The sequence below is a fragment of the Marmota marmota genome, unplaced genomic scaffold (genome assembly GCF_001458135.2).
Source record: "Marmota marmota marmota unplaced genomic scaffold, marMar, whole genome shotgun sequence".
Classification (NCBI taxonomy): domain Eukaryota; kingdom Metazoa; phylum Chordata; class Mammalia; order Rodentia; family Sciuridae; genus Marmota; species Marmota marmota.
The window spans coordinates 14,771,923-14,796,757 of NW_025999998.1; the positions used below are offsets into that span (position 1 = coordinate 14,771,923).

General features: G+C 36.9%; 1 protein-coding gene across 1 annotated transcript in view; it reads left to right on the forward strand.

Moving 5' to 3' along the window:
* Nucleotides 1-24,835, forward strand: part of Tmc1 (transmembrane channel like 1) — a 161,670-nt gene that overhangs the window by 79,309 nt on the left and 57,526 nt on the right. The window contains exons 5-8 of the mRNA XM_048806780.1: nucleotides 6,375-6,465; nucleotides 8,083-8,164; nucleotides 17,287-17,393; nucleotides 19,788-19,886. Of these exons, the coding sequence (XP_048662737.1) occupies nucleotides 6,375-6,465; nucleotides 8,083-8,164; nucleotides 17,287-17,393; nucleotides 19,788-19,886 (379 nt within the window). The remainder of the gene's footprint in view (nucleotides 1-6,374; nucleotides 6,466-8,082; nucleotides 8,165-17,286; nucleotides 17,394-19,787; nucleotides 19,887-24,835) is intronic.

The following is a 24,835-nucleotide window of genomic DNA, read 5'->3' on the forward strand; positions in this document are numbered from 1 at the left end:
AACCTAATTGATCTAGGACATCTCGTCCCCATAAATTTACGGGAAGATGATCCAATACATATGGCTGTATAGTTCCTTCACATCCTTCAGGATCCTTCCAATCTAATACCATTGCACTTCTATGGGGATTAGTCGCCACTCCTAGGCCTCGAAGCGTTTGAGTGGCTTGTTGTAATGGCCAATGTTTTGGCCATTCTTGACGAGAGATGATGCTAAGGTCTGCACCTGTATCCAGTAGCCCATTAAATTCATGTCCTTGAATATTTAGTTTTAGCATCGGGCGAGAATCTAAATTTAAAGAAAGCATAGCCCAATCTACACCTGTGGAGCCTAATCCCCTGGAACCTCTTTCTACAGTACAACTGGAAAATTTGTCATGTAGGCTGGGTATTATTAGTAACTGTGCTATTCTATCTCCTGGTGAAATTACTGATATACCCTTTGGAGAACTGGCTACAATTTTTATTTCACCTTCATAATCGGATCAATTACCCCAGGACTTATCATAAGTCCTTTTAGAGTAGAAGAACTGCGTCCCAATAATAAGCCTACTGTTCCTTTGGGAAGAGGTCCTTTTACCCCTGTGGCAATGATTTGAACTCCCATCTCTGGAGTTAGTACTGTTCTGGCAGAGGCACAGATGTCCAATCCTGCACTTCCTCTGGTTTGTCTAGTGAGGGATTTAATGGACAATGTGTCCTGGGCACTACCCTGATGGGGTTGCTGTGTTCTTCCTTTGCTCCGTATATTTGTGGTCTTGGGCCCCGGAGCATTGGGCCCCCCTGTCCATTTTTTGGCAATGGAGCCCGATGCCTTTCTCCACTATATCGTGGATAGACACCTGGTCCTTGTTCGTATTTTGATAATGGAGTACCCTCTATGATGTTTTGAGAACGGCATTCATTAGCCCAATGTCTCCCTCTACGGCATCGTGGGCAAATACCTGGTATTCTACTCCTTTGATACCTAGTTTTGTTAAACCCTCCTCCAATGGGGCAATTCCTTTTAAAATGTCCTGTTTCCCTTTTTTCTTAAAGCAATTCCAAGCCTTTAGTGACACACAGTTAATGAGATTGTTGTAGTCTATTGTTTATTCATCAAAGCATGCATTGCTTTTGATTTTATCCTAAAAACAAAGGTGCTCACCTGTCAGAAAAGTATGATTCAAAACATTAGATTAAAACACAGGGAAAATTTTCTCTATTAGTGTTACAAACTTATGCAAGTACCTAGAATGAAAAGTTTCATGTAATTGGAATCAAGCCATTTCTCATTATCTTCTATTTTATTCTCTGTAATCAACCAGGCCACATTTCTTACTGTCTGCTCCCTGCTTGCATCAGGGTTTTACTTGGAAAGTGTAGAAAACAATTTCAGGAGATTGGAGAAATGAAATGAATAGAGTTAGAAGCTAGTAACCACAGTGATTATCTAGAATTTAATCACATGGAGAAACTATGAGAAATGATATAAACACATGTCTCAGTATTTTTCTATANACAGTGAAGGGTGCTTGAGGACCATAGGTTGTTACAGCCTCTTAAACTGATTCAGTGTTTTGAAATTTAAAGCATGGTGAATTCACTGCCCTCTTGCCTGCTCAAATACAGGGCATGTTAATATTTGAGATCCCGTCTCAGGATCCCATCTATCAACTGTGGGGGTTGGGGGCCTCCCAGCATATGGAGGTGGCGTTGTTGGTTGGACACTTATGCCCTCTGGTGATAGATAGGTGTTAGTAGCAGTCTCCTGTAGAGGTGGCGCTGTTGGTTGGACACTTACGCCCTCTGGTGATAGAAAGGTGTTAGTAGCAGTCTCCTGTAGAGGTGGTGCTGTTGGTTGGACACTCACGCCCTCTGGTGATAGAAAAGTGTTAGTAACAGTCTCCTGTTATAACTTTTCCCCTGATGGCTTTTTCTGTTCTAAATTTTCTTCCTCTGTCTGACTTGCTCGAGAGACCTTCTCTTTTACTTGAATATTTCTACTATAACTATAATACAACCCAACAAGATAACGCCAAACAAAACTGAAACAGAGTGAAACAAAATTGGAACAACAAAAAATCATTATAGCCTTTCTATCCTCCTGAAATGTCCATCTGTCCTTTCTCCCTATTTGTTCCTCATATGTGAGCAGTTTTTTTTCCATCTTACACATCACCAGGGATAGGCAACTTAAAAAAAAAGTGAAGCAAAACAAAAGAAGAATCTTAAAATGGCTACTCATCCTCTCGCCCTGCCCTCAGGGGTGAGCAGTTTACCTTATCACTTACCCTCAGTTGTTCCCCTTGCAGGCCACCAAATGCTACAGTCTGGCTGGGCACAATTCAGGAGCCACTTGTCAAAAGAAACGAACTTTATTTTTAGAACACACACCACACCACACAGCTCTTCAGGAATTCCCTCAGAGCCCAACCAACTGCCACCACCAGCTTCCCACAAGCCTCTCAACCTCCCCCACTCCTCCTGCTCTTGAGGCCGATTGGCTGGGTCGTGTGGGCGGAGCCAAAAAAGTCCCCCAATGAGCAGCTCCATGGTGTGAAAGGGCGGGGAAACAGCCCAATGAGCATCACCGCAGAGGAGCCAATCAGTTGGCAGCCAGAAGTTTGTTGGGGCCACTGTGAGCCAAGCATCAGCTGGCAGCTGGAAGTTTGCTGGCAGCTGGAAGTTTGCTGGGGCTCCTTTGGCTGTGGCTCTCAACAGTTGCTCAATGGTTCAATCCCAGAACTGGAAAAAGAAAAAGCAATATTTACATGAGTTAAGGGATACATAAATACTAAAATAAATATGGCAGCTTACTTTGAAAAGACCAGAAGTTTGCTAGTGGAAGTGGCTTTCACAAGGGTTGCAACTTGTGAGTTATTGTCAAGTGTAAAGGGAGGGTCATTGTAATTCCAGCTAGGAATGAGTGTTGCTTTCTAGCTTACTTGGGGAGTGAGGCAGGGCCTGGAGATGAGCTGTTCACATTCCTATGTTGGTTGACTTAGTGGGATGCAGTTTTCTGCAGTCATCTAGTGTTTCTCATGAATCAAATCACACACAAGGAAGCCTCAAGTTCATGTTATGCTCATTCTGTAATATATCCATCATGTTAGAACAAATTTGAGATTTCAAAATAAGTGTTGCGGAAAAATTGACTGCGCAATGATTCTTTTAATATTTTCATATCTATAGCTCACCTTGTTCTTGTCAGCACCCTGGATAGCAGGGAAGCAATTGTCTGACCTTTTGATTCTTTGCTGGAAAATCCTGAGCTGTTAAAACTCATGTAGTAACTGAGCAAACCTGTGCCAGACCTGCTCAGGTCTATTTGAGTCCTGGGCAAGTATGCTTTCCTTTGAAAAGCAGCACTCTCATGAATATGGGTGTATCTGGCCTCCAAAACGTGGGCAAGTCCACAGAGACAGATCGCAGAGGCTGCTTGGAATACCAGCCACCTGATTTGCTTTTTAGACACTTCAATTCAACATTTTATAAAGTATCTTCTAGATGCCATACTTCCTCTGGTCTTATCTTCTCTGTAATGCATGCTTAATGCTTGTTATAATTTAGATTGTGGTGTCTTTCAAAAGCTAATGTGTGCAACAATGCAAGAATGTTGAGAGGTGAAATGATAAGATTAGCTGGAGTGATATCATTTCATTAATCCGCTTGATTGGAAGGTAACTGTAAACAGCTACACTGTGGCTGGGGGAGGTAGGTCACTGGGGGCATGTATGTATTTAAAATACATATATATGTTTTTATATATTTATAAATTTAAATATAAATATATATTTATATACATGTATATATTTACATATAAATATATACATGTATATATTTAAAATACATATATGTGTTTTCATATATATTTATATATTTACATATATTTGTCCTTGGTGAACAGAGCTCTCTCTGCTTCCTGTTTACCATAACTTGAGCTCCTCCCACCACCGTTTCACCTTGATGTCCTGCCTCATTTGGGGCCCAGAGCAATGGGAGCCTGCTGTCTGTAGACTAAGACGTCTGAAATCTTGAACTTAAAATAAACTTTTCCTTATTGAAAATTGTTCTTTTCAGGTCTTTTGATCACAGCAATGAAAAAATCTGACTAAACAAATGTTTAAACATGATATGTTTTCTTCATTGTATGATTCTGAAAACTTGGCTACAAGAAGTCAGTTTATAATTTTGGACATGGCTTTATTGAATATTTTTAATGTGTAGAATGTTTTAGAAATTATTTTCAACTAATCTTCCCAGCCCCAGAGGTCATGTCAAATATCAGGGTGTTTGACAAGGCCTGTCTAGTAACTGTTCTCCATTTCCAGAAGGCTGGTACCTGAATTTCAGAAAAGAATAATGATGAAGGGTACAATCTAAACAGACTTTGCCCTCAAGCATTATTCAATGTGGAAAATAAAATTATATTCTTCTGGTGACTTTACAAAGTCTGTTTTCTTTTGAGAATGTTAACATTTTTATCAAGCACCGTTTATGGTCAAAGCAGTGGTCACTGTCATGAGAGACAGAAAAGGGTGAGACATTGTCCTTGCTATCAAGGAACTGCTTTGAGGGTTCTGGTTGATGGCTGGGGATATTCTTTATCATTGTGTTTGTGTTTATATGCCAGAATATGGGTGGGCTCACATCCATAGGTTAGTAATGAGACAGTCCTGCCTGGTATTGGATAAATCAGCGGGTGCGAGTCGGTTTCTGATCACAGCATATTATAAAGTCACGAGTTTATCATGGATACTTAGAAGTATCTTACACAAAACTTCTGCACTTATCCTTTATCTTTTAAGGTTTATTTTGTGTATTAAGAAGAAACTTAATTATAGCCATTTGTTGTAGGGTTTTGTCTGTAAAAGCACAGATTTCAGGACCATCCAACTGATGATAGTGTTTCACCTGTGGAACCACACACAACCAGGTTTGAAATTTCTTTCTTATCATGACAGAGGTGCCTCTGGAACACATGGGTCATGTGTTGTCTGGCTCCTGAGAAGAGAAGAAAAGCCCATGCTGTCTCTTTTTGTAAAGTTATTTTCATAATCAACCAAACAGCAACCACAATGATTATCTTTATCAGATAGAACAAATTACATAGACTGTGTGGCTTAAAAAATAAACATTTATTTCTCACACTTATGGAGTTTAGAAACCCAAGGTCAGGGTGCCAGTGTGGTTGGGGTCTGGTAGGGCTCTCTTCCACATTGCAGATAGCTGATGTCTTGTATCCTCATGTGGTGGGAAGAGGGCTAGCAATCTCTCTGGCCTCTACTTATAAGGGCACCAATCTCATTCATGAGGGCCCAACCTTGTTACCTAACTGCAATCATTTACTTCATGATGGCATTTCAGTTGATGACAGATGACCTATACTGGTGGTCCCATAATATTATATGGAGTAATGACATCGTTATCATCTCAATTTGTGAGTGTATGCCATGATATTTGCACAATGACAAAATAGCTTAACAATGCATTTCTCGGCATGTATCCCTTCAGAATCGGTCCCTATCAGCATACGTCTCTATTGTTTAGCAACACATGACTGTACAACCTAAAGCCTCCACCTCCATATACCATCATTGAGCATTAGACTTCAACATACAATTTTTTTTTTGGCAGGGGACACACACATTCATCCAACAACCATGACCAAATAAAGTTAAAAAATTATAATATATTTAACATGTTCATATTATCCATTTTGATGAATTTTTGTTTTTTTAAACACATACATAAGCACTAATGTGATTACTATGAGTATATAAATACTTAGGAATAATGTTAAAACTTAAATTTAAAGCCCTTCTGACTGTGAGGCCAAAAGTGTTTCTTTTCTTTCCCTCAACCCCGTTTTCTTTATAGTATGATTTTTCTGTTTTAAGCACTAATTGTTTTCAAGGGATTAAATACCAGGTCAGTAAGTGTGTTCTATGTCAGTTAGTACTAAGCTCTCCATTTGTTCTCTCTCTCTTTCTCTCTTGCTTTTTTTTCCCCCCAAAGAATTGTTAAGAGAGAAGGAAAGAAAGTACTTTAAAATAAACATTCAGACTGCCAGAATCTGATATAAACTTCAGCTTCAATTTTATATGGGGTAAAAATTGAGAAGAGCTAGGGTACTCTGATTTTATTAATAGCATAAATTCCTTGCTTTTCAATGACTCCAAATGATTAATAAGTGAGACTAAAATATCTTATTCTTTCTTATTAGAATTTAAAAATTTAAGCCTGCTTTGAGTCTCTAGGTTATAAGATATAGCTTAGATTCATTTGTCTTAAATATGCTTGCAGACCAAGAAAATTCAATGTCCCCTCCATCTGTATGCTGTTAATCTTAACCCACTTCTACCTACCTCTTGTTTTGTTTTATTTTCTCAGGGAAGCAAAAAAATTTGTGAGTGAAAATGAAGGAGCTCTTGGGAAGGGAAAAGGAAAGCAGTGGTTTGCCTTTAAGATGATGATGACTAAGGTAAGAATATTCATTCAGTCTGCTTTGTGCTATATTGACCCCAAGGGGGAGAACGTTGCTTCTGTTCTAAGAAGGTGAAAAACTATCTTACAGTTTATATGTATAATGCATAGATATATACAGCACATGCAAGTGTATTGTGGTATTAAAATTTGTGGAAGGGATTAAAATAGTATCCTTAGAGGAGTGAAAATAGAAAATAAGTTGAGAAACACTGATTTATAACAAAAGACTTATAATATTTTATCACCTCCAAGTATAAAATACTTTCCATTTTAATTTTCTGGAAGTTAAGAGGTCTGATCAAGATTTCTTTTTTTAAAATGTCTGCAAATTGCAGGACCATATAGCTTTTCTGTATCAAGAACATCAAACATGTACGTTGGATAAAAAATAAGAAAAAATGATATACTGATAAAATATTGATTTTGGAGAAAGGGAAAGATAAATGTTTATTTGTATTACTATGCAGCAGGCACTGAATTGAATTCCTCTGTAAAGTTATAGTCAATACTCACAGTAAAGTAGGTTCATAGGTATTATCATACTGTGTCTTTTATAAATGTTATACCAACTGTAAACTAAATGAATTTCATTTGTGAATAAAATTCATATATCTTGATTTTCATATATTTATATATATACACACAAACAATATATTAATTTATTTTGCTTTATAGTTTTTATATAAGTGTCATTACAGTGTTTCTGCTTTTGTTTTCGATTTGTTGCATGATTAGGATAATGAGCAGGGCTCATGTTACTGTGGGAGTTTAGTTCATTTTTATTGATGTGTTCTATTTTATGAAGATGCTGCAATTTGTTTATTGATTCATTCTATTGTAGATGGGCATTTGGGCTGTTTCTAGTTGTGAGTAACCTTTCAAACTTTAGACTTACACTGCTGTTATTTAGGCTTGTTTTGCTTGCTTAGTGTTCACATTATCCCAGCATAAGTACACATATACAAAATGATCTGCCCATTCTGTTTCTTCCCAGTGGTCCCTTGACCATGGATAATGCTGTGGAGTAAAATAGAAGGAAGATTTTTAGTAAGCTGATTTGTTTCTTCCTTCCTTTCCTGTGACACCATTTCTTTCCATTTAGCTGACTGTTCTGCTTCTATCAGAATGAAACGTCCCATGTCATAGAACTTACCATCCTGTATTGAAATCTCTATTTATATACAGTTTACTCTAGAAGAGGAAGTGCCTTTCAAGGCAGAAACTGTGTCTTATTAGTATCTCATTAATTCCTTCATGCAATGAATATTAATTAAATACACACCATGTGCCAATCACTTTATTATGGGTTAACTCAGTCCCTTCTCTCTTATTGTTGGTAGAATTAAACAGATCTTATGAATGGTCAGTATACTCTCTCTAAAATTGGAGATCAACAAATATTGTTTTTAATTTTTTTTTTAAATTAAACTGACCTGGGGATAGTGGGAAACAGGGAAGCAAAGGGGAAACCTACTGTTATCCATTTTTACAAAAAAGTAGTATTATGTGAGAGCTTTCCAAACTCATTGTCTTGTGAAGATTTGGGCTGGGAATATACATTTTGACGATTGAAGGAGCTGGGCTTTACTACTGTACTTGACTTCCTTTTCAGAAATGGGCAAAATTCCTTCGTGATTTTGAGAATTTCAAAGCTGCTTGTATCCCATGGGAAAATAAAATCAAGGCGATTGAAAGTAAGTGTTCATCACATCTCATTAGATGAAAAAATTGCCCTAGATAAAAGTCTGATACCTTTCTCAGTTTCTAGACTCTTAGAAAGATGAAAAATACACGAAAATATAACTTACTCCTTTGATTACTGTGAAGATTTGTGTTAGTCCGCTTTCCGTTAATGTGAAAAACACCTGAGATAACCAACTTGAAAGGAGAAAAGGTTTATTTTGGCCCAAATTTTCTAACTTTTCAGTCAAGGGTCACTTGTCCCTATTACTTTGTGGCTGTGGCAACATAGTACATCATGATGGGAGTGCATGGCTGAGGAGGCTGTTCACCTCATGACAACTGGGAATCAAAGAGAGAAACAGGAAGGGGATGGGTCTGACATCCCCTTCTAAGACCTGCCTCCAATGGCCTTAGTTTCTTCTACTAAGCCCAACATCCTAAACATCCCATCATCTCCTAACAGCACTGTGGGCTTGGGACCAAGTCTTTTTTTTTTTTTTAATTGATTTTATTTTTTAACACATAGGTCTTTGGGGGATATTCCAGATCTAACCTATACCAATTTGCTTTGACTTACCAAAGACAACACTAGAGACCCCACTTTCATTCCTGTATTAGACAAATCCTCCCCATTGTGAACTCATTTTCTCAGGGAGATCAGTATTGTACATAGCTACATTGAGTCCTATCATAGGCAAGGCAGTGGTCTTATTTTGGCAGTGAACAGGAAAATACATATCCTCATGAATGTTAGACAACGGTCAAAATAAGCAAAGTTTAAAAAGAGTAAAGAAGACTTAAAAACCTCACTTTCAAGCTTGTGAATAAGAATAAAAAATAGCCATTCAGAAATTTGCTCTGTGGATATTCATAGTACATTTTCATTTTGTACAATGTTCATAATGTACAATGAAGGCAGGTGAATGTACCCAGTCAAAAACCTCCTTAGTACAGTGCTCTTCTTGGCATAGAATAAGGAAAATAAAAAACAATGTTGTCAACAAATAATAAATCATTTAAAAGTAATAATGTATGTGAAGAAAAATGGATGAATTTGAAACAAATTTGCACACGATCTTGCCGTAATCCGGTTCCTAAAGATTTTGACTAGGATCTGATCTTCCTTCATACTTTTTCAGATTCTAGGCAGATTTTCCTCCTGGTTAAATGTGGTGTTACATAATTAGAATGGAGGCTCCATAGGGAGATAACACAGCTGATGACTGTTTCTCACATGATTGGACATATTTTGGAAGTGGCTGTCTCTCAATTCTCTGATTTTCATTATTAAATATAATGAGTAAAACACATCAGCTTACTAACTGCACCCCTCTCACAAATTCTTTGGCCCACCTCTTTTTTTTCTTTATTTTCCTCCTTAACACTGTCCCTATCTAAAAGGCTATGAAATCTAGCATTTTAGATATATTTTGTAGCACACCAAATTTAACCTCTAAAAATAATTTCATTTCATTTTATTTTATGCCCATTTTCTCCAGTAGACATGAAAGCAGGTATTTTGATTTGTTCATTCCCGGATTCCACTTGGCACTTAATAATAATGTTTTGAATAAAAGTGTAGACACATTACCCAAGTGCCTCCCATTCTAGGTTGTAGACAAGGGAATTTTAGACACATCAGAAGAGAGATGTCATGGAATCCTTAGGTTTCAATGCTACAGCTGAAATATGTTACCTAGAGATGCACTGAGGAACAGAAGGCCATTTGGAGCGTTAATATTCTGATCAATATATGTGGCAAGAACTCCAGATTTGGTCCTTGCTTTGCCACAGATTAGCTGTTCAACTTTGATCTAGGTATTTAGTCCTTCTAGGCCTTAGTCTACTGATTTATGAAATGATAGGTTTGAATTTCAATCAGTTATGAGATATATCCTGAGGAATTTATAATTTGTACATATAGTAAAAAATCAAACTTTGAAAATTATTTAGTTTTAAAGCACACTAAACCAGATTCCAGCCCATTCTGATAATGAGTTCTGCTCATTTGTTCCAGGAGCCAATCTGGTATGGGATAGAAACAGATGGGATTATTTTATTGACCAAAGATGCACACAGGAATGTGTTACATATGATCATTATCTATCTTGAGTGTCAGTAGAAAAGACATTGAGAAATACTCAATAATTCCTTCAATTATCGTCTCTCTTCCATTTTCCTCCATGGAAAGTGCAAAAGTCAAGCCGGACAAGCAATTAAGAAAATGTGTACTTTTTTTCTTTTTATGTGTAATTTATTATTTGCTTAGGTTGACTTTGTTGCTGTTCATGATGTTTTTCCTCCAATGTGAAGAGTCAACCCTTTTTTTCTATTCTGTCAACCATCACCAGAACCACCAAGTATCAGTATGAGTCAGACATTCTAAAACATTATTCTTTCTAATCTTCCTTAGGCCATCAGTGTGCACACTAACTTTCCTATTATATAGCTGCAGTTAAATAACTGTCTTGGAATTAGTGAGTAGCAGAGGAGAGGTAGAAGGCACAGTCTGTCAAGGTTCAAGATTATGCAGTTTTTTTTCCTTTGAGGGAAATTTTATAAGCTTTTTTTTTCTTTTTTAAATATGTTTTGTACCAGTTACTAGAGAGGATTTTACCAGGTCAATAACAGGACAAGTAGTTACAGATTTCCTTGATAGTTACCCTATTTGGGGAATTAATTTGCATCTTCTCATGATTTTACTTTTGAATGAATTATTTCGTTATATATTTCATGATGTAAGATGCTAATGTACTAAGATATTAGTGATAGTCATAAGCAGACCATATGCTTTTGAACTATTGCATCAGTCAGAAAGTATAAAATCTAATGAAGATTATGTTACTAGGGCCCCCAAGTATCTCTTATAAAGTATTTACCAAAGCTAGGGAAAGTGTGTATCTGTGATTGGACTTTGAAGCTCAACTGAATGGAAAATTAGAAGAAATGGGGTTGAGGACTTTTTGATCCATTGGTGCTATACTTTGGACAATCTTTTTCATCTCTGGCCCTCAATTTCTATATTCAGGGTTTCAGGTAAAATCTGGGGTTTGATTAGTTATTATACAAGGTCTGTTTCAGCCCAGTATTCCATGATGTTGAGTTTACAATCAGTTTTAGATGTATAGTTAGGCATTAAAATATCTTTATACTTCTGAGTGATAAATTAATGAAAAATACAAACGGAACACAAATTTTACTAATAGAAGTCTGTTTAATTATCTTCTCAGATTCTTTGAGTTTGAGAATAAAGTTGATTGAATATCTACCTTAATTATAAAACATGTATTTAATTGTAAACTAATATAAGTGTTTTTCTTTTAAAATAAATGACCTTTAATCATAGAAAAGCTTCAGAAATATTATTAATTCCTTTTAAGTGTCAGTATTATATAATATCTCTGTTTTAGTCATCTTTTTCATTGCTGTGACTAAAGGACCCGACTAGCACAATTATAGAGGAGGAAAACTTTATTTGAGGGCTCACAGTTTCAGAGGTTTTAGTCCATGGAATTCTGACTCTATTCCTCAGGGTTCAAAGTAAGACTGAACATCACAGAGAGGGTGGCGGAGGAAAGCAGCTTACATCAAGGTGACCATGAGGCAGAGAAAGATGATTCCACTCTCTAGATACAAATATATACCCAAAGCTATGCCCCAATTCCCACCTCCTGCAGCTACACCCAGCCACTTCAGTTAATCCCATCAGAAATTAATTCACTGATTAGGCCAAGGCTATAACCCAATCATTTCTCCTTCAAACCCTCTTGCATTGTTTCAGACATGAGCTTTTGGGGGACACCACATCAAAATCATAACAATCTCTTTTAGTTTTCAGAATAAGTTTGACATTATTGAATAATTTATCACATGCTATCGAAAAGCCTACCATGTCTGAGGTGTTCCTAGATACTATGGCTACTGACAAAGATTAGCAAATACTCTACCTTCACTGATCTCACATCAAATGTGTTAATATATGTATGACAGATCATAAAATGTAAATAAACAGTGAAGATGATTAAGGATTTCAGAAGTGGCATGTTTGAAGTTGCCTTCTACTTCCATCAATCTTTCTAATCCACCTGCCCTCACTCTCTAAATAATATTTTTAAATGTGACTTTAATGGAGACCCACATGACCAACCTTCACTGAGTTCCCCTGACCCATATCTGGTAGTTGAATTCCAAGAGAGGAATTCAAATTAGACTGGAACTCATGCTGTTACCATCTTGATTGCAGTAAGACCTGGATTTCTTTATAATCATGGACAAGGAACTCACTTGTTGACTCTAAACTTTTTCTTTTTCACTTAAACATTGATTTGATAATTCCTGCCACAGAGGATGCTGTGAAGTTCTGCATCACACAGGAATGCCATGGGTGCTGCCAGCCAGCCTTGAAAATGAGTCAATGCCTAAAATCCCGGCTTACCCTCCACCATCCACATTATTAACCACATTGCTTGCTTATTTTACTGACAAACCTGCATGAAAATATAATCCATACCCACCCTGATGTTGACATGACTACTAAAATCATAACTGAATGTTTTCAAATTGGAGATTATAAATTTTTCTCAGAATAAAAATCTACCTTTTTTGAATAGTAGATCACAGCATCAGAAATACGGTATGACAGATTTATTTCTTAGACTAGAAATAGCTTCCGATAGACAAACCAGAGAACAGAATTTAAACTTTGTTTTTCTCTACTGGCCCAAGGACTCTAGAAAATACAAATCAAATTTGTCAAATTTAGTTCTCTACCCCAGACTCATTTGAAAAAATGTGCTTCATATCCGAGCCTAAGAAAATGATATTTATGTTTTACTCATAATATTATTTATGTTTAACTCATTAATTGGTCTTTTCCCATTTAGATATGCTCATATTTATCTGCTTGTCTTATTACCCATCTGTTCAAGAGGAAATTATATATGATGACAGACTACAAATTACTTTGCCTAAATAATAAATAACCAGAGGGAGAGGTGAAGCTTTTACCAAGGAAACAAGAAATTCATGAGCAAGAATATGCATAAACTTATTTCTCACTTTAATACATATCAAAGACTCTTTTAATACATTAATAATTTACTATAAAAGCAGCATTTATCAGTTGGGCTAAAGAAAAAAAATTGGTCCTTTATGAACACCATTCAAAGAAATTCATTTTCTGTGTGAATTAGAATAGCCTTAGTTAATTGATGGATATTAGCTGTAGCTCTTCTGTCAGAAATGTACATTCTACATTTATTATAAACATCATATTTTAAAAAATAATTTAACTAGAGTTATACTTATAGGGGCCAAAATATTGTGATAAGAGAGATCAAACCCTTGTAGATGTGGAGTCAAATACTTGTAGATGAAGACCATCTAGCTCAGAACCCTGGCTCCATTGTTGACTACCTATGCAACCAAGTGGCCCAAGTCTGTACAAAATGAGAGTACAATAGTTTTCACTTCATAGGGACTTGATGATGATTAAATAAGTGAATACATGAGATAAAATAGGTCTCTGAAACAAAGATTTGTTAAATGTAAATTATTATTAATCAAATCTTGGTTCAATTAACTGCTGTGTTTAAGTTTTTGTTTTGTGACCAATACAGTAGGATTAAAAATACTTAACCTCATCAGGTTCCAATGGCATTAAATGAAGGGTTGCTGACAAGGATTTTAGTGCACTTATTTGGCCATCAAGATAAAACTATTATATACCCATTTTTTTTTTCTTTGCGAGAATAAATCAGTTTTTATCTCAGAATTGAGCATGTGCAAATGGTTATTCTTTTTATTCATGCTCTGTCAGCCACATTATATAAAGTTTTTCTTTTTAGGGAACATCAGTTTTTATTAATAACCTCTGGTAGGATAGAAGTGCTAGAATAAATGTGAATTAATTGGGAAGATTTTTTTTTTCCCTTTGTGTTGAGGTGGGAAGAGGTCCTATGAAATTTGACATCAACCATGATTTATTTTCCCTCATCTTTGTCTTGTTGTTGTTCTTATCCCTCGGCCACTTGTTGGTTGAATATAGAAGAAGCATTGTCTTCTGGATTGTCTCTTTGACTTGTGTCTGCATTGTTCATAAAATCATTCTAGTTTTAATGAAATCTGTTTTATTGAAATTCATTTTCTTCACACTTAGGATTCTGTAAAGAATCTACCTTTAAACAAAATAGTTATGAAGCCATTTTCTATCCCTAAAACTGATGGTTGGAGGCTTTGGACTCTGAAATGTATTTTTTTCCATAATGAATATGTGTGTTGGAGGAGGGGATATTTCCTGAAACATCTTCATTTACTTCTGTATTTAGCATTAAGTATGTTTAAAATATGTGCTCAAAGAAACTCACTTGCCAGGGATTGTGTAATGAGTTCTGAGAGAGTGATAATTAGAGAGCAAAGGAAGAAAGGAAGGAGGGAACAGAAAAAAAGGAAGAGGATGGAGGGAAGGAAGGAAAAAAAGGAAGGAAAAAAAAGAGAAAGGATGGAGGGAAGAGGAGGAAGGAATAAAGGGAGGGAGGAAAGGGAATAATGAAGGAATAAAATAAATAATGAAAGATCCACATCCTGTAATTGCAACTCTGTACCAAAGGATCTTACATATTTCCAGAGAAAAATGCCCTAGCTACAAGATGGAGATTCTCCTCCAGTAAATGAGTAATGTAACTGTAATGATTGACAGATTGGAAGTCCTCAGCTTTCAAAAAGGCATAAGGAGTAAGCCTGGCTGAGTAGTCCTAGGGTAGTGGTTACCAGAGAACATAGCTAACAGCCATGAAATGATATGAATTCACCAGGAGCCAAAGGTACAATCAGATATCCTAGGAAGGTCAGGTTTGCTTCAGAACTTTTGCAGAGGGACCAGTGCACATGGTTGCAGCATCTGGAGGCAGAGGTGTATCAAAACTATATACTCTTAGAAATCTTATCAAATATTATACCCCTCTATAATGTGAAAAGAATGAAACATCTCTTTTTAGCTTAAAGAAAAAACAAATACCCATACTTCAAAATCATACGTTTCTTCTAAAATGTCCATTTAGAGATTAAACTCTTTGTAAGTTTCTAAAAAAATCTGCTACTATACTATGGGAAAAAGTAAAATGGCACCTACAAACTAAGTTCCAGATGTGGAAGTATAATTCATGTGAGTTGTTATAGTTCAGTTATGTGATGTTCCTCAAAAGTTCATGTGTGAGACAATGCAAGAAAGTTTAGAGGTAAAATGCTTGAATTATGAGAACCTTAGCCTAATCAATTCATTGATTCACTTGAATGGATTAATTGGGTGATAGCTATAGGTAGGTAGGGAGTGGCTGGAGGAGGTAGATCACTGGGAATGGACCTTTGGGATATATATTTTGTTCCTGGTAAGCAGCGCTCTCTCTGCTCCCTGGTGGCCATGTACTGATCATTCATGATGTTCTGCCTCACCTTGGGCCCAGAGCAAAGGAGCTGCTATCTGTGGACTGAGACTTCTGAAACCATGAGCACCAAATAAACTTTTCCTCCTCTAAAATTGTTCTTGTGAGGTCTTTTGGTCACACCAGCAAAAAAGTTGACTAAAATGTTAGACCACATGAACCTTCCTTCTCCTGTGATAATGATGCCCCACTAGACATTTTTCAAAACCAGAGGGATCAAGATAAATGTGGGTCATTGCAGGGGATTTACTGAATGAAACAGGACAAGGGGGCGTGAGGGGGTGGCTGAGGCTGTTCATGGTTTTTTCTTGGGTCTGGAAATGGTAATTGGAAAGATTGGAAAAGCTAGCAACTTGAGAAACCCTTAAAAGTGATCCTCAAGACAATTTTGGCTTTTGTAAACCTATCCCATCTCAACCTGAGACTTAAAATTCCTATTCTTGTTTCTTCTTTCATTCTCAGCTTTAAGAGGATGATTTTATTTATTTGTTTTATTTCCCCAGTAAGAATTGGACAGACTGCTTTACTTTTCAGTTTTGGGCGGGTGTGAGTTGACAAAATATTCTTGCCTGTTGTTCTTCAGTTTATTCCCCAACTGTGTTTTTTTTTTTTTTTTAAATATCATGCCTATGCCCACTCCTCTTGCCCCACTACTTAACACCTGTCAGTGACTTCTCATCACATTTTAAATGAGATCCTCACTTTTTATATTGCCTTAGCAGGTCCTACACAATGTGGTTTGGCCTCCCTTCAATTCCATCTGTCATGGTTTTCCTTCATTCATTGTACTCCAGCCACACAGGCCTTAGTTTTGTTCCTTAATTGTCCCAAGCTCTTGCCTCTCTTGTTTTTGTTCTTGTCCAGCTCTCTGTGTTGTGGTCTCTTCCTCAGTTCTTCACTCTGTTCTTTTTCTTCACAAAACCACCTGAAGCATCCCTTCTCAATACTTGCAGGACTCTCTGCAGGTCTTAGCTGACTATAAGTATTATATATATTTATATACACAGATAATCTTCATCTATGTGTGTATACACACATATATAAACTATTTGCTCCTTCCATACCTTACTAAAATGAAGTTCTCAAAGCAGCACTTGGTTTATGACCGTGTGCTTCACATTTCCAATAAGTCCTGAAAGGAAATACTTAGTAAAGATGTATGGAGTAAATTTCAGCTTACTGCTGCCAGTAGTGAGGGGCAATCGTTCAGAATAGTCTACATGATGACTACTCATAAGGGATGTGGGGAACTTTTTCTGAGAAGGGCATTGTTTGCCTGAAAAGAAGAGGACTAAGCGATAAGGATTATAGAGGCTATAATTATAACAAATGACAGGCTAGGAAATGTCCTCACCAATTTATATATATATTTTCTTACTTACCTGTGTTAACTGAAGGAATAAAATCAGCCCTGCAGGTACCAATCACAATTGCTAAGCAAAAGGTAGCTTTCCCTCTGCTGGACCCTGAAGGTGTACGCACAGTCTATACCATTACATCGTTCACACCTCCTCCAGTCTACACCACAGGAAGCATGTCCATCATGATTATCATGAAGAAAGAAGAATGTCACAGCTTATAAATGTGAAAGGGCCAATATGTTTCAGTTTGCAGATTTATTTTGAACAAGAAAGAGCATTTGCTTTGTTTTGTTTTGACTCCCCATTCAACATTTTTATTTTCTTTGAAAATAGGTCAGTTTGGCTCATCAGTGGCCTCCTACTTCCTTTTCTTGAGATGGATGTATGGAGTAAATATGGTTCTTTTTATCCTGACGTTCAGCCTGATCATGTTGCCAGAGGTGAGATATGACTTCCAGTTTACAAAACATACTAATGAAAGACTCTTATGTGATAGTTCTCCTAGAAAAGCTTTTATCTCTCTTTTTGTGAATAGGATGACCAACTGCTATGTTCATTTATTTTTCTTTTTCCCCTTCTTTTTCTCGAGATATTCACTTATATCCATAGGATTTGTAACAAGGTTAACCTTGAAAAGGATGCCCCTGATAGATCCAGTCTACACCAAAGGCAGGGGTAAGGTTTCAAGGGTGGAGTCTTGCTTTATGATGTCTTGTAGTCAGCAGGTTGATTGGCATCTTGGCGGGTCACACCCATCTCAGAGGGGCTGTGCAGGTACAGTGGATCACCCCTTCTCCAGTGCTGTGTGGGACCTGGCAGAGCTTAAATAGGGCTCACAATGTCTTTGGGCAGTCAAACAGAGGAAATGTCCACTGGAAGTTACCAGACACGGGATTTTCCTATTCAATTAGGTTGCAATATACTTGACAGTCCACACATAGCCTAGGGATGGCTCGCGACAATGATGAGTACATCTTTATGTAGCTTGTAATAGTGCAAAGCACTTTCATTTCCTTTACATACTGAGGCTCACAACAAATTTAGGAGGTAAACTATAGAAGAGTTTTTCATCCCTCTCTTAGAACATGTGGAACCAAGTTAAATAATGGTTAGATGACTTAGTTAATGTTCCAGAATTATTAATTTCTATATATTTATCAATCTGTCCTAGAACTGGGACCCATGATTCTGTTTTTTCTTTGTCCCCAGACTGCATTTTAATGAACTAGTCTTATAATCCCTGTGATAATTCTGGAGCTTGTAACGCTGTCTGTCTCATAGAAGACAGTGGATGTAAATTAAAAGTCCTGTTTGGTTTGTTTCCCAAGTGAAAATTCAGGCAATGCAATAGAATGTGTGTGTTTCATCTATTTCAAAATAATCCTAGCTTTGATTTTGCTCTTCTCTAAGGAACCTGAAATTCCTCCATTCCATTACTACCTACAATAGCACTACTTAGTTTCAGAGGCAGGTATAAATGGAATCTGATCAACCGCAGTTGCTCTTTTCCCAATACCATGCTGCTTCCATGTAGAGGAAATAAAAATTTGTCACTAGATCATATGAACTCTATGAAATTGCCCAACACCCACTCTATGACAGATGGGTAAATATGTGTTCAATGGCATGTACCTTGAGAGCCAGGGAATATTGCATGCTTTTTCATAGGTTTGTGATAGATTCTGAGAAGCATCCTGTATTCTGGGCAGCGATCAGCAACTTCTGCCTAAGAATGGAAGAGAATGAGCTTGCTGCATGTTAATTTTACAGAACCACTAGAGACCAGGGCTAAGCATCTCTGGGCAACATGACTATATTTTTTGGCTGCCTTTACTCAACAGCCTCATTCAGCATCTCTCTTGAGAATTGTTCCCTTTTGTCCCAAACTTCTGTGTCCCTGGTCAAACCTGATACCTTAATTGCCTGTGTTCTCTGTGCCTCTCAACTTTGGGGGGAAATGGTAGAGGTAGAAAGTACCTTCTATTCCGTTCAAACCAGGATGCCCAAGAGACCAAGGGCTTTAGGGAAAGATATGCTGTTTGTTCAGAGAGAATGAGGAGGGTCCAATTTCCTACCCTTACCCATCAAGTTCTGCACTCAGAGACTTCAAACCACATCCCTTCTCTGCCCCCAGCTCAAGGGGAGGGAAGATTCCCTTTATCATAAGATGGAATTCCTGTTTGGCAGGCCTGAGGGTGCTTTTTTCCAGTTCTCATCAGGACCCTTTTCTTGCCCTGTCCCTGATTGATTGCTCCCCAGGACTATTCTCCACTAACAGGCTTGTCTCCTTGTTTAGTAGCACAGATTCAAGGCAGCTACCCTGAAACAGGCATGGTACAGATACTATAAGCAGGGTGCAAGTGTTCCTCCTGGTGGGTACCCTCAAATTACATAACTGATTATTTTGAGGCTTCATGAGGGAGAGATCCTTCCTCCACCCCCACCCCTAAGGGGCATTCTCATTTGGAGATGTGGGTAGTTTTGTTGAATGCTACAGTGTCCCCAAAGGCTTCTTAACTACTTTTCAGACCTCCTCTAAATTAGACCACTTTGGAAGTGGTGGAGGGGCTCCTCAGAAAGCTGCCTGGGGCTGTGGTTGCCCACCCTGCTGCTGGTCTACTGAACTCAGACTATAGGCTCCTTAGAGCTTCCTTTGTTCTTAACTCTGGATTTAGTTCATTCCCAGAAAATGGGACCCCACATGGAGAACCACAGAGTCCCCATGAAAAAGTTTTTGGAGTGATTTTAAACAAAACCATTTGTGATCACATGTGTGGCTCAGATTCTGTTTCCAATTGTTAATTGCTTTTTTTTTTTTTTGCTTCTCCATGTAGTACCTCTGGGGTTTGCCATATGGAAGTTTACCTAGGAAAACAGTCCCAAGAGCTGAAGAGGCATCTGCAGCCAACTTTGGTGTTTTGTACGACTTCAATGTAAGTGTCTCCACACAACCATGGTGGAAGGGAAACAGATTTTTCCTTATGTTATTTATTTATTTTTTTGAAACTCCAAGGCCTCTTTAACCAGGACTGACAGGATGTTTTAAAAGAAACATCCATACCTCCTGTATAAAAAAGAAAAAATGTGGGGAAAGTATTTGTAAAATGTGAATAAGTTTGATAAATATGGTAATATGATTAAATGGGAATACAGGCTACTGAATGAAGGTGAGCTCAGAGTTCAAAGACTTGAAGCAAATATTCTTATCTCTGGCTTTGGAAAAGAACAAAGGAAGAATTTGCAAATGTGCCTATTGGAAAATCTTGTTGGATTCTTAGGGAATTAGTTTTTTCATTTAATATTAACCTCTTCACTTCCTAGACAAGCCTTCTATTCAATATTAGTCAAGAGTTAAGGCTAAACACGAAGTAATAAGAAATACCAAATTATAATTTTAAATGATATTAAGATGAGTATTGTTATACTAAGTACAAATATGAACAAAGCCCAATTACTATCACAGAGACTTATTCCTGACCATTGGAAATGGTTTTGGACTATGATTCAAGTCTATGACAATGATGCAATTCCAGACTGACTGACTGACTTACTTACTTACTTTCTTTCTTTTTTTGGTAAGAAAATTATGACCAAATTAGATCTGTTTGAAAACATATGGGTGGAAAAGTTGCAGGGCAGATATTGGGCAATTCATAGTTCAGGGAATATTTGTAGGATAGCCAATGAGAATAAAATTTTTATGTAGACTACAGAATAAAGGAGGAGGGGAGAATGAGACTACTTTTTTACAGTGTTAATATGTACATTTCACAGATGTTTTGATTTCTACTCATAACCCCCTAAAATGCGAGCTTCCTAAAGAGGGGATTAGGTCTGCTACATCCTCTTTTAGCCCCTGATCTAATCCTCACTCAATGGAGCCTTAATGATTATGTGTCAACTGGAAAACCTGAGGAGGGGAGGATTTGTAGAGCCTTGAGATAAGAAATAAGAAAATCTGTTTGTTCATTAGTACCAGAATGTGCAAACCCAAAGAAAGGTTCCCACCTTCTGAGGGAGCAGAGCAAGCTATTTGTTCCTTTATATCACAGAGGAGTGTCCCATTGTCTGGCTACCTTGCACTCTGTTTATCCATTCACCACTGATGGATATTTGCATTGCTCCCAGTTTTTTGGTAGATAAGTAGGAGGGAAATTACTAAGTGTATGTTTAAATTTTAAAATTTTATCAGTTTTCCAGATTGGCTGTGCCATTGATTATTTCCACAGCTGCATATGAGGATTGCAGTTTCTCTGTATCTTTGACAGTTGGTATTGTTAGTCTTATTTATCATAGCCTATCCTGTTGGAATTTTAATGGTATCTCTTGTTGTTTTAATTTGCATTTTCTTTTTTACTAGATATTGACAGATTTATAGATGTATTATTTATGGGATGCAAAGTGATATTATGATTTCTTAATACATTGTGGAGTGATTAAATCAAGTTAATTAGCCTATCCATCACTTGGAATATCTGACAATTTTGGGATGAGAACATTTGAGATTTATTCTCTTATTGATATTGAAATGTACAGTACTAGGTTATTGGCAATATTCACCACATATGCAATAAATCTAAAAAAACAACCCTTAAACTTATTCCTTTTATCCAACTGAAGTTTTTGTACAATTTGATTATCATCTCCCTATTCCTGCCACCTCCTCGGCCTCTGGTAAGGACCACTCAGCTTCCAGCTTCCATGAGTTCAACTGAGTGGTGAGAACAAGTGCTGTCTTTCTGTTTGTCTTATTTCACTTAGTGGTGAACCATGATTGCTCAGTAAGACCATTCACTTCACAACCCCCTTTATGATGAGTATTTTTATGTGGAACTGAGTTTGACATATGTAAAGTGGGGAAGATACTAGTGTTTACCTCAAAGGGCATTAAGTAAGATAATGCATGAAAAAGTGTATAGCACAGGGCATACAGCACATATTAAATATTCCATTTTTAAAAGAGCCATAACTCGCCTTAAGGCAAACAGCTATTGGAAAACAGCTGAGCTGATTGTATCAGACAAGGCTAGATTTGTAGATAAGGAAAGGAAATAAAAGTTCTCTTCTATGATATTAACTAAATACACAATAAATAAATGCATTCTGATGCTAATGAGAAATCATGGAAGGATTCAGGAATAGGGAGTGATATGATTATCAAATAACTCATTGAATATGGTTATTCTTACAGAGGTGTTATTGCTGCTGTAAGGAATTTTATGTAATGCATGAATTTTATGAGTTTGTAATTTGAAGAGACTTTTCTGGTTTTTACAAAGATTCTACTCTAAATTTGGCAGGGGAAGAACTTGATCCATGTTATGGATGTTCTATTTTTCTTTTCTTTTTTTTTTTGTCAGAAGAGAAATTTGATTTATCCTGGAAAAAATGAAGAGATCAGGAGTAACAAACACTTATATCAGACAAAAAGTTGGGTCTGAAGCTGAAAGAGTAGCTTCATAGCTGGAATATTATCCTGTTTATGTTATAATCTAGTTCTCATTCCAGTCTAGCAAAGTAGTCCTTCCCATCCCTAATTTATCAAGAGACTGAGGTTTGATGGGACTGATATTTTCTCCTAAGTTTCATAGGCGTTAAATAATAGACCTGGGATTCTTACTACTCTGTCTGACTCTGAAGCCTAGAACAAAATCTTTCTACATATGCTTCCAGATGCTCCTGAGATGGCCATAATTTTATATTATGGATTCATAAAATAAGAAAATTTTAGAGATGGAAATGCCCTTAGAGATTTTTCTATCCTATGATCTGCATTCTAAAACCAGGGAGACCTCTCAGAAACAATGTATTATAGTCCATCAGTAATTTTCCTGTTATAATTTTCAATAGTATTCTCACTGACTGTTCCTGGAACACTGACTGTAATGCTTCCTCTCTTTCAAAGTGGGGAAATTAAAGTAGCTGAATCCCCTTTTCATCTTTTATAATAAATTTGGAATTTCAAAATCAGATTCTCAAATAGAATGAGAGGGTCAATATTTCTTCTTGCCCGATTTCCTTACTTGATCCTCCAAACAATGACCTCATAGAGGTGCCCACTCTATAAGATGAACCCAATATATCATCCATCATGGTACCTTAGAGGAAGCCATCACCCCAAAATGCTTAAGTTTTCTGAAAATTCACAATTATAACTTTCAGAAAGCCCAGAGACACCCGGAAGAAAAGTCATATTTTAAGCCCATGCAGAGATAAATGTGGTGCTAGATAATCTAATTGAGCCATGAGTTGGTTTGTTCTAAGGTTAATGTACCAACTTAGCCAAGGCATTCTATATAAATGTAGGTGAAGAGAAGGAGAAAAAAAAAATAAGTCTGTGTTTACAGAACACTATAAAAATAGATGCAAGCATGACCTCTTGTGGTAGAGGAGAACCTACTGAATAGAAAGGGTCAGAAAAGCTTGAGTGGAGGTAGGAAGGGTGTGAGGAACTGAACTTCATCTGGGAATCTTGGAATCGTTCCAGCCTTATGGAATCCCAGATCTCTCTGTCACTTACAAGAATGTAAAACAACTCATCCAAATTCTTTTTAATTAATAGTAGACAAGAACCATTTAGAACAGGCAAGGTCACCAGTCTTACAGCTTATCAAAGTAATAATTTACAATTTGTAATGCACCTTATTTTGGATCCTTTTACTAGGTACCTAGTAAGTAGTCTTACTGATCCAAGAGGTAAATGTATTTTATTAAAATCAGAAGAAATGAGAGATTATCTAACATAAATGCTATGAATCAAATTGTCTGAAATGGTATAATTTAAATTAACATAATTAGAATAAGTTTAAGTCAGTGTGTTAGTCAGTTTTCTGTCACGTTAAGGAAACACCTGAAACAATAAAGTTATAAAGAGAAAAGGTTTATTTTGGCTCACAGTTTTGGAGGATCCATTCCAAGATTGGCCAGATTTGTTGCTTTAGGCCTCTGGTGGGGGTACTGGATGCAATGACAGGAACATGTGGTGGAAGAAACTACTTGCCTTATGGCTAGGAAGCTGAAGAGAAAGAAGAGACTGTAGTTCTACAATTCCCATCAAGGACATGCCCCCTATAATCTAAGGACCAACCTCCCAATTAGATACCACCTACCAAAGGTCCCACAACCTTCCACGAGTACTACTCTGGGGACTAAGCCTTTAAAACATGGCCTCTGGGGGAGAGTCAAGGTCTAAACTATAGCAGTCAATAAGAACAGAATCTCTGTCGGCAAGATACTTGGGTGTATAGAATGGAGAGAGAATGATAAATGATAATCCTTATTAGGAGAAAGAGGAGGAACAAGGTAGAATATGGAAGGAGCTTAAGCTGAGAGCAGACAGTGAGATCATATGAATAAAGATATGAGTTGCTAATAGAGGCAAATGCATTCAGCTTTTCAGCTTGAGATCATGTTATAAATGAATAAATGGTGAGTTGACTTTGCCTTTCATTTTTTACCAGTCATTCATAGATGTGGGAAGTAGAGGAGACACTGGAAGGTACAGGAGAGGAGAGTTAATGCCCACTATTTTTTTTAATTGGTGCATATTAATTGTACAAAATTGTAGTTTATGATGACCTATTATGTTTTAAGCAGGCACCTACATTAAATTTTATCTTCATAATAACTCTTCAAGATAGGGATTATTATTAAAATTTTTAAAGTTGAAAGAATTAGACTTCAAGAAGTTGGTTAATTTACCAAAGACAGTGAAGATAATTAAAGGAAGCACTGAAATTATAACTAAAATCTGGATGACTTTCATGTCCAATTGTTTGTTTTATTTTAACATATCATCCTAAGCCTATTTCTTCTTTCATATTCTATCCTTGAAGTTTGTCCTCAAAGGACCCTGGTCAGATATAGTATGAATATTAATAAA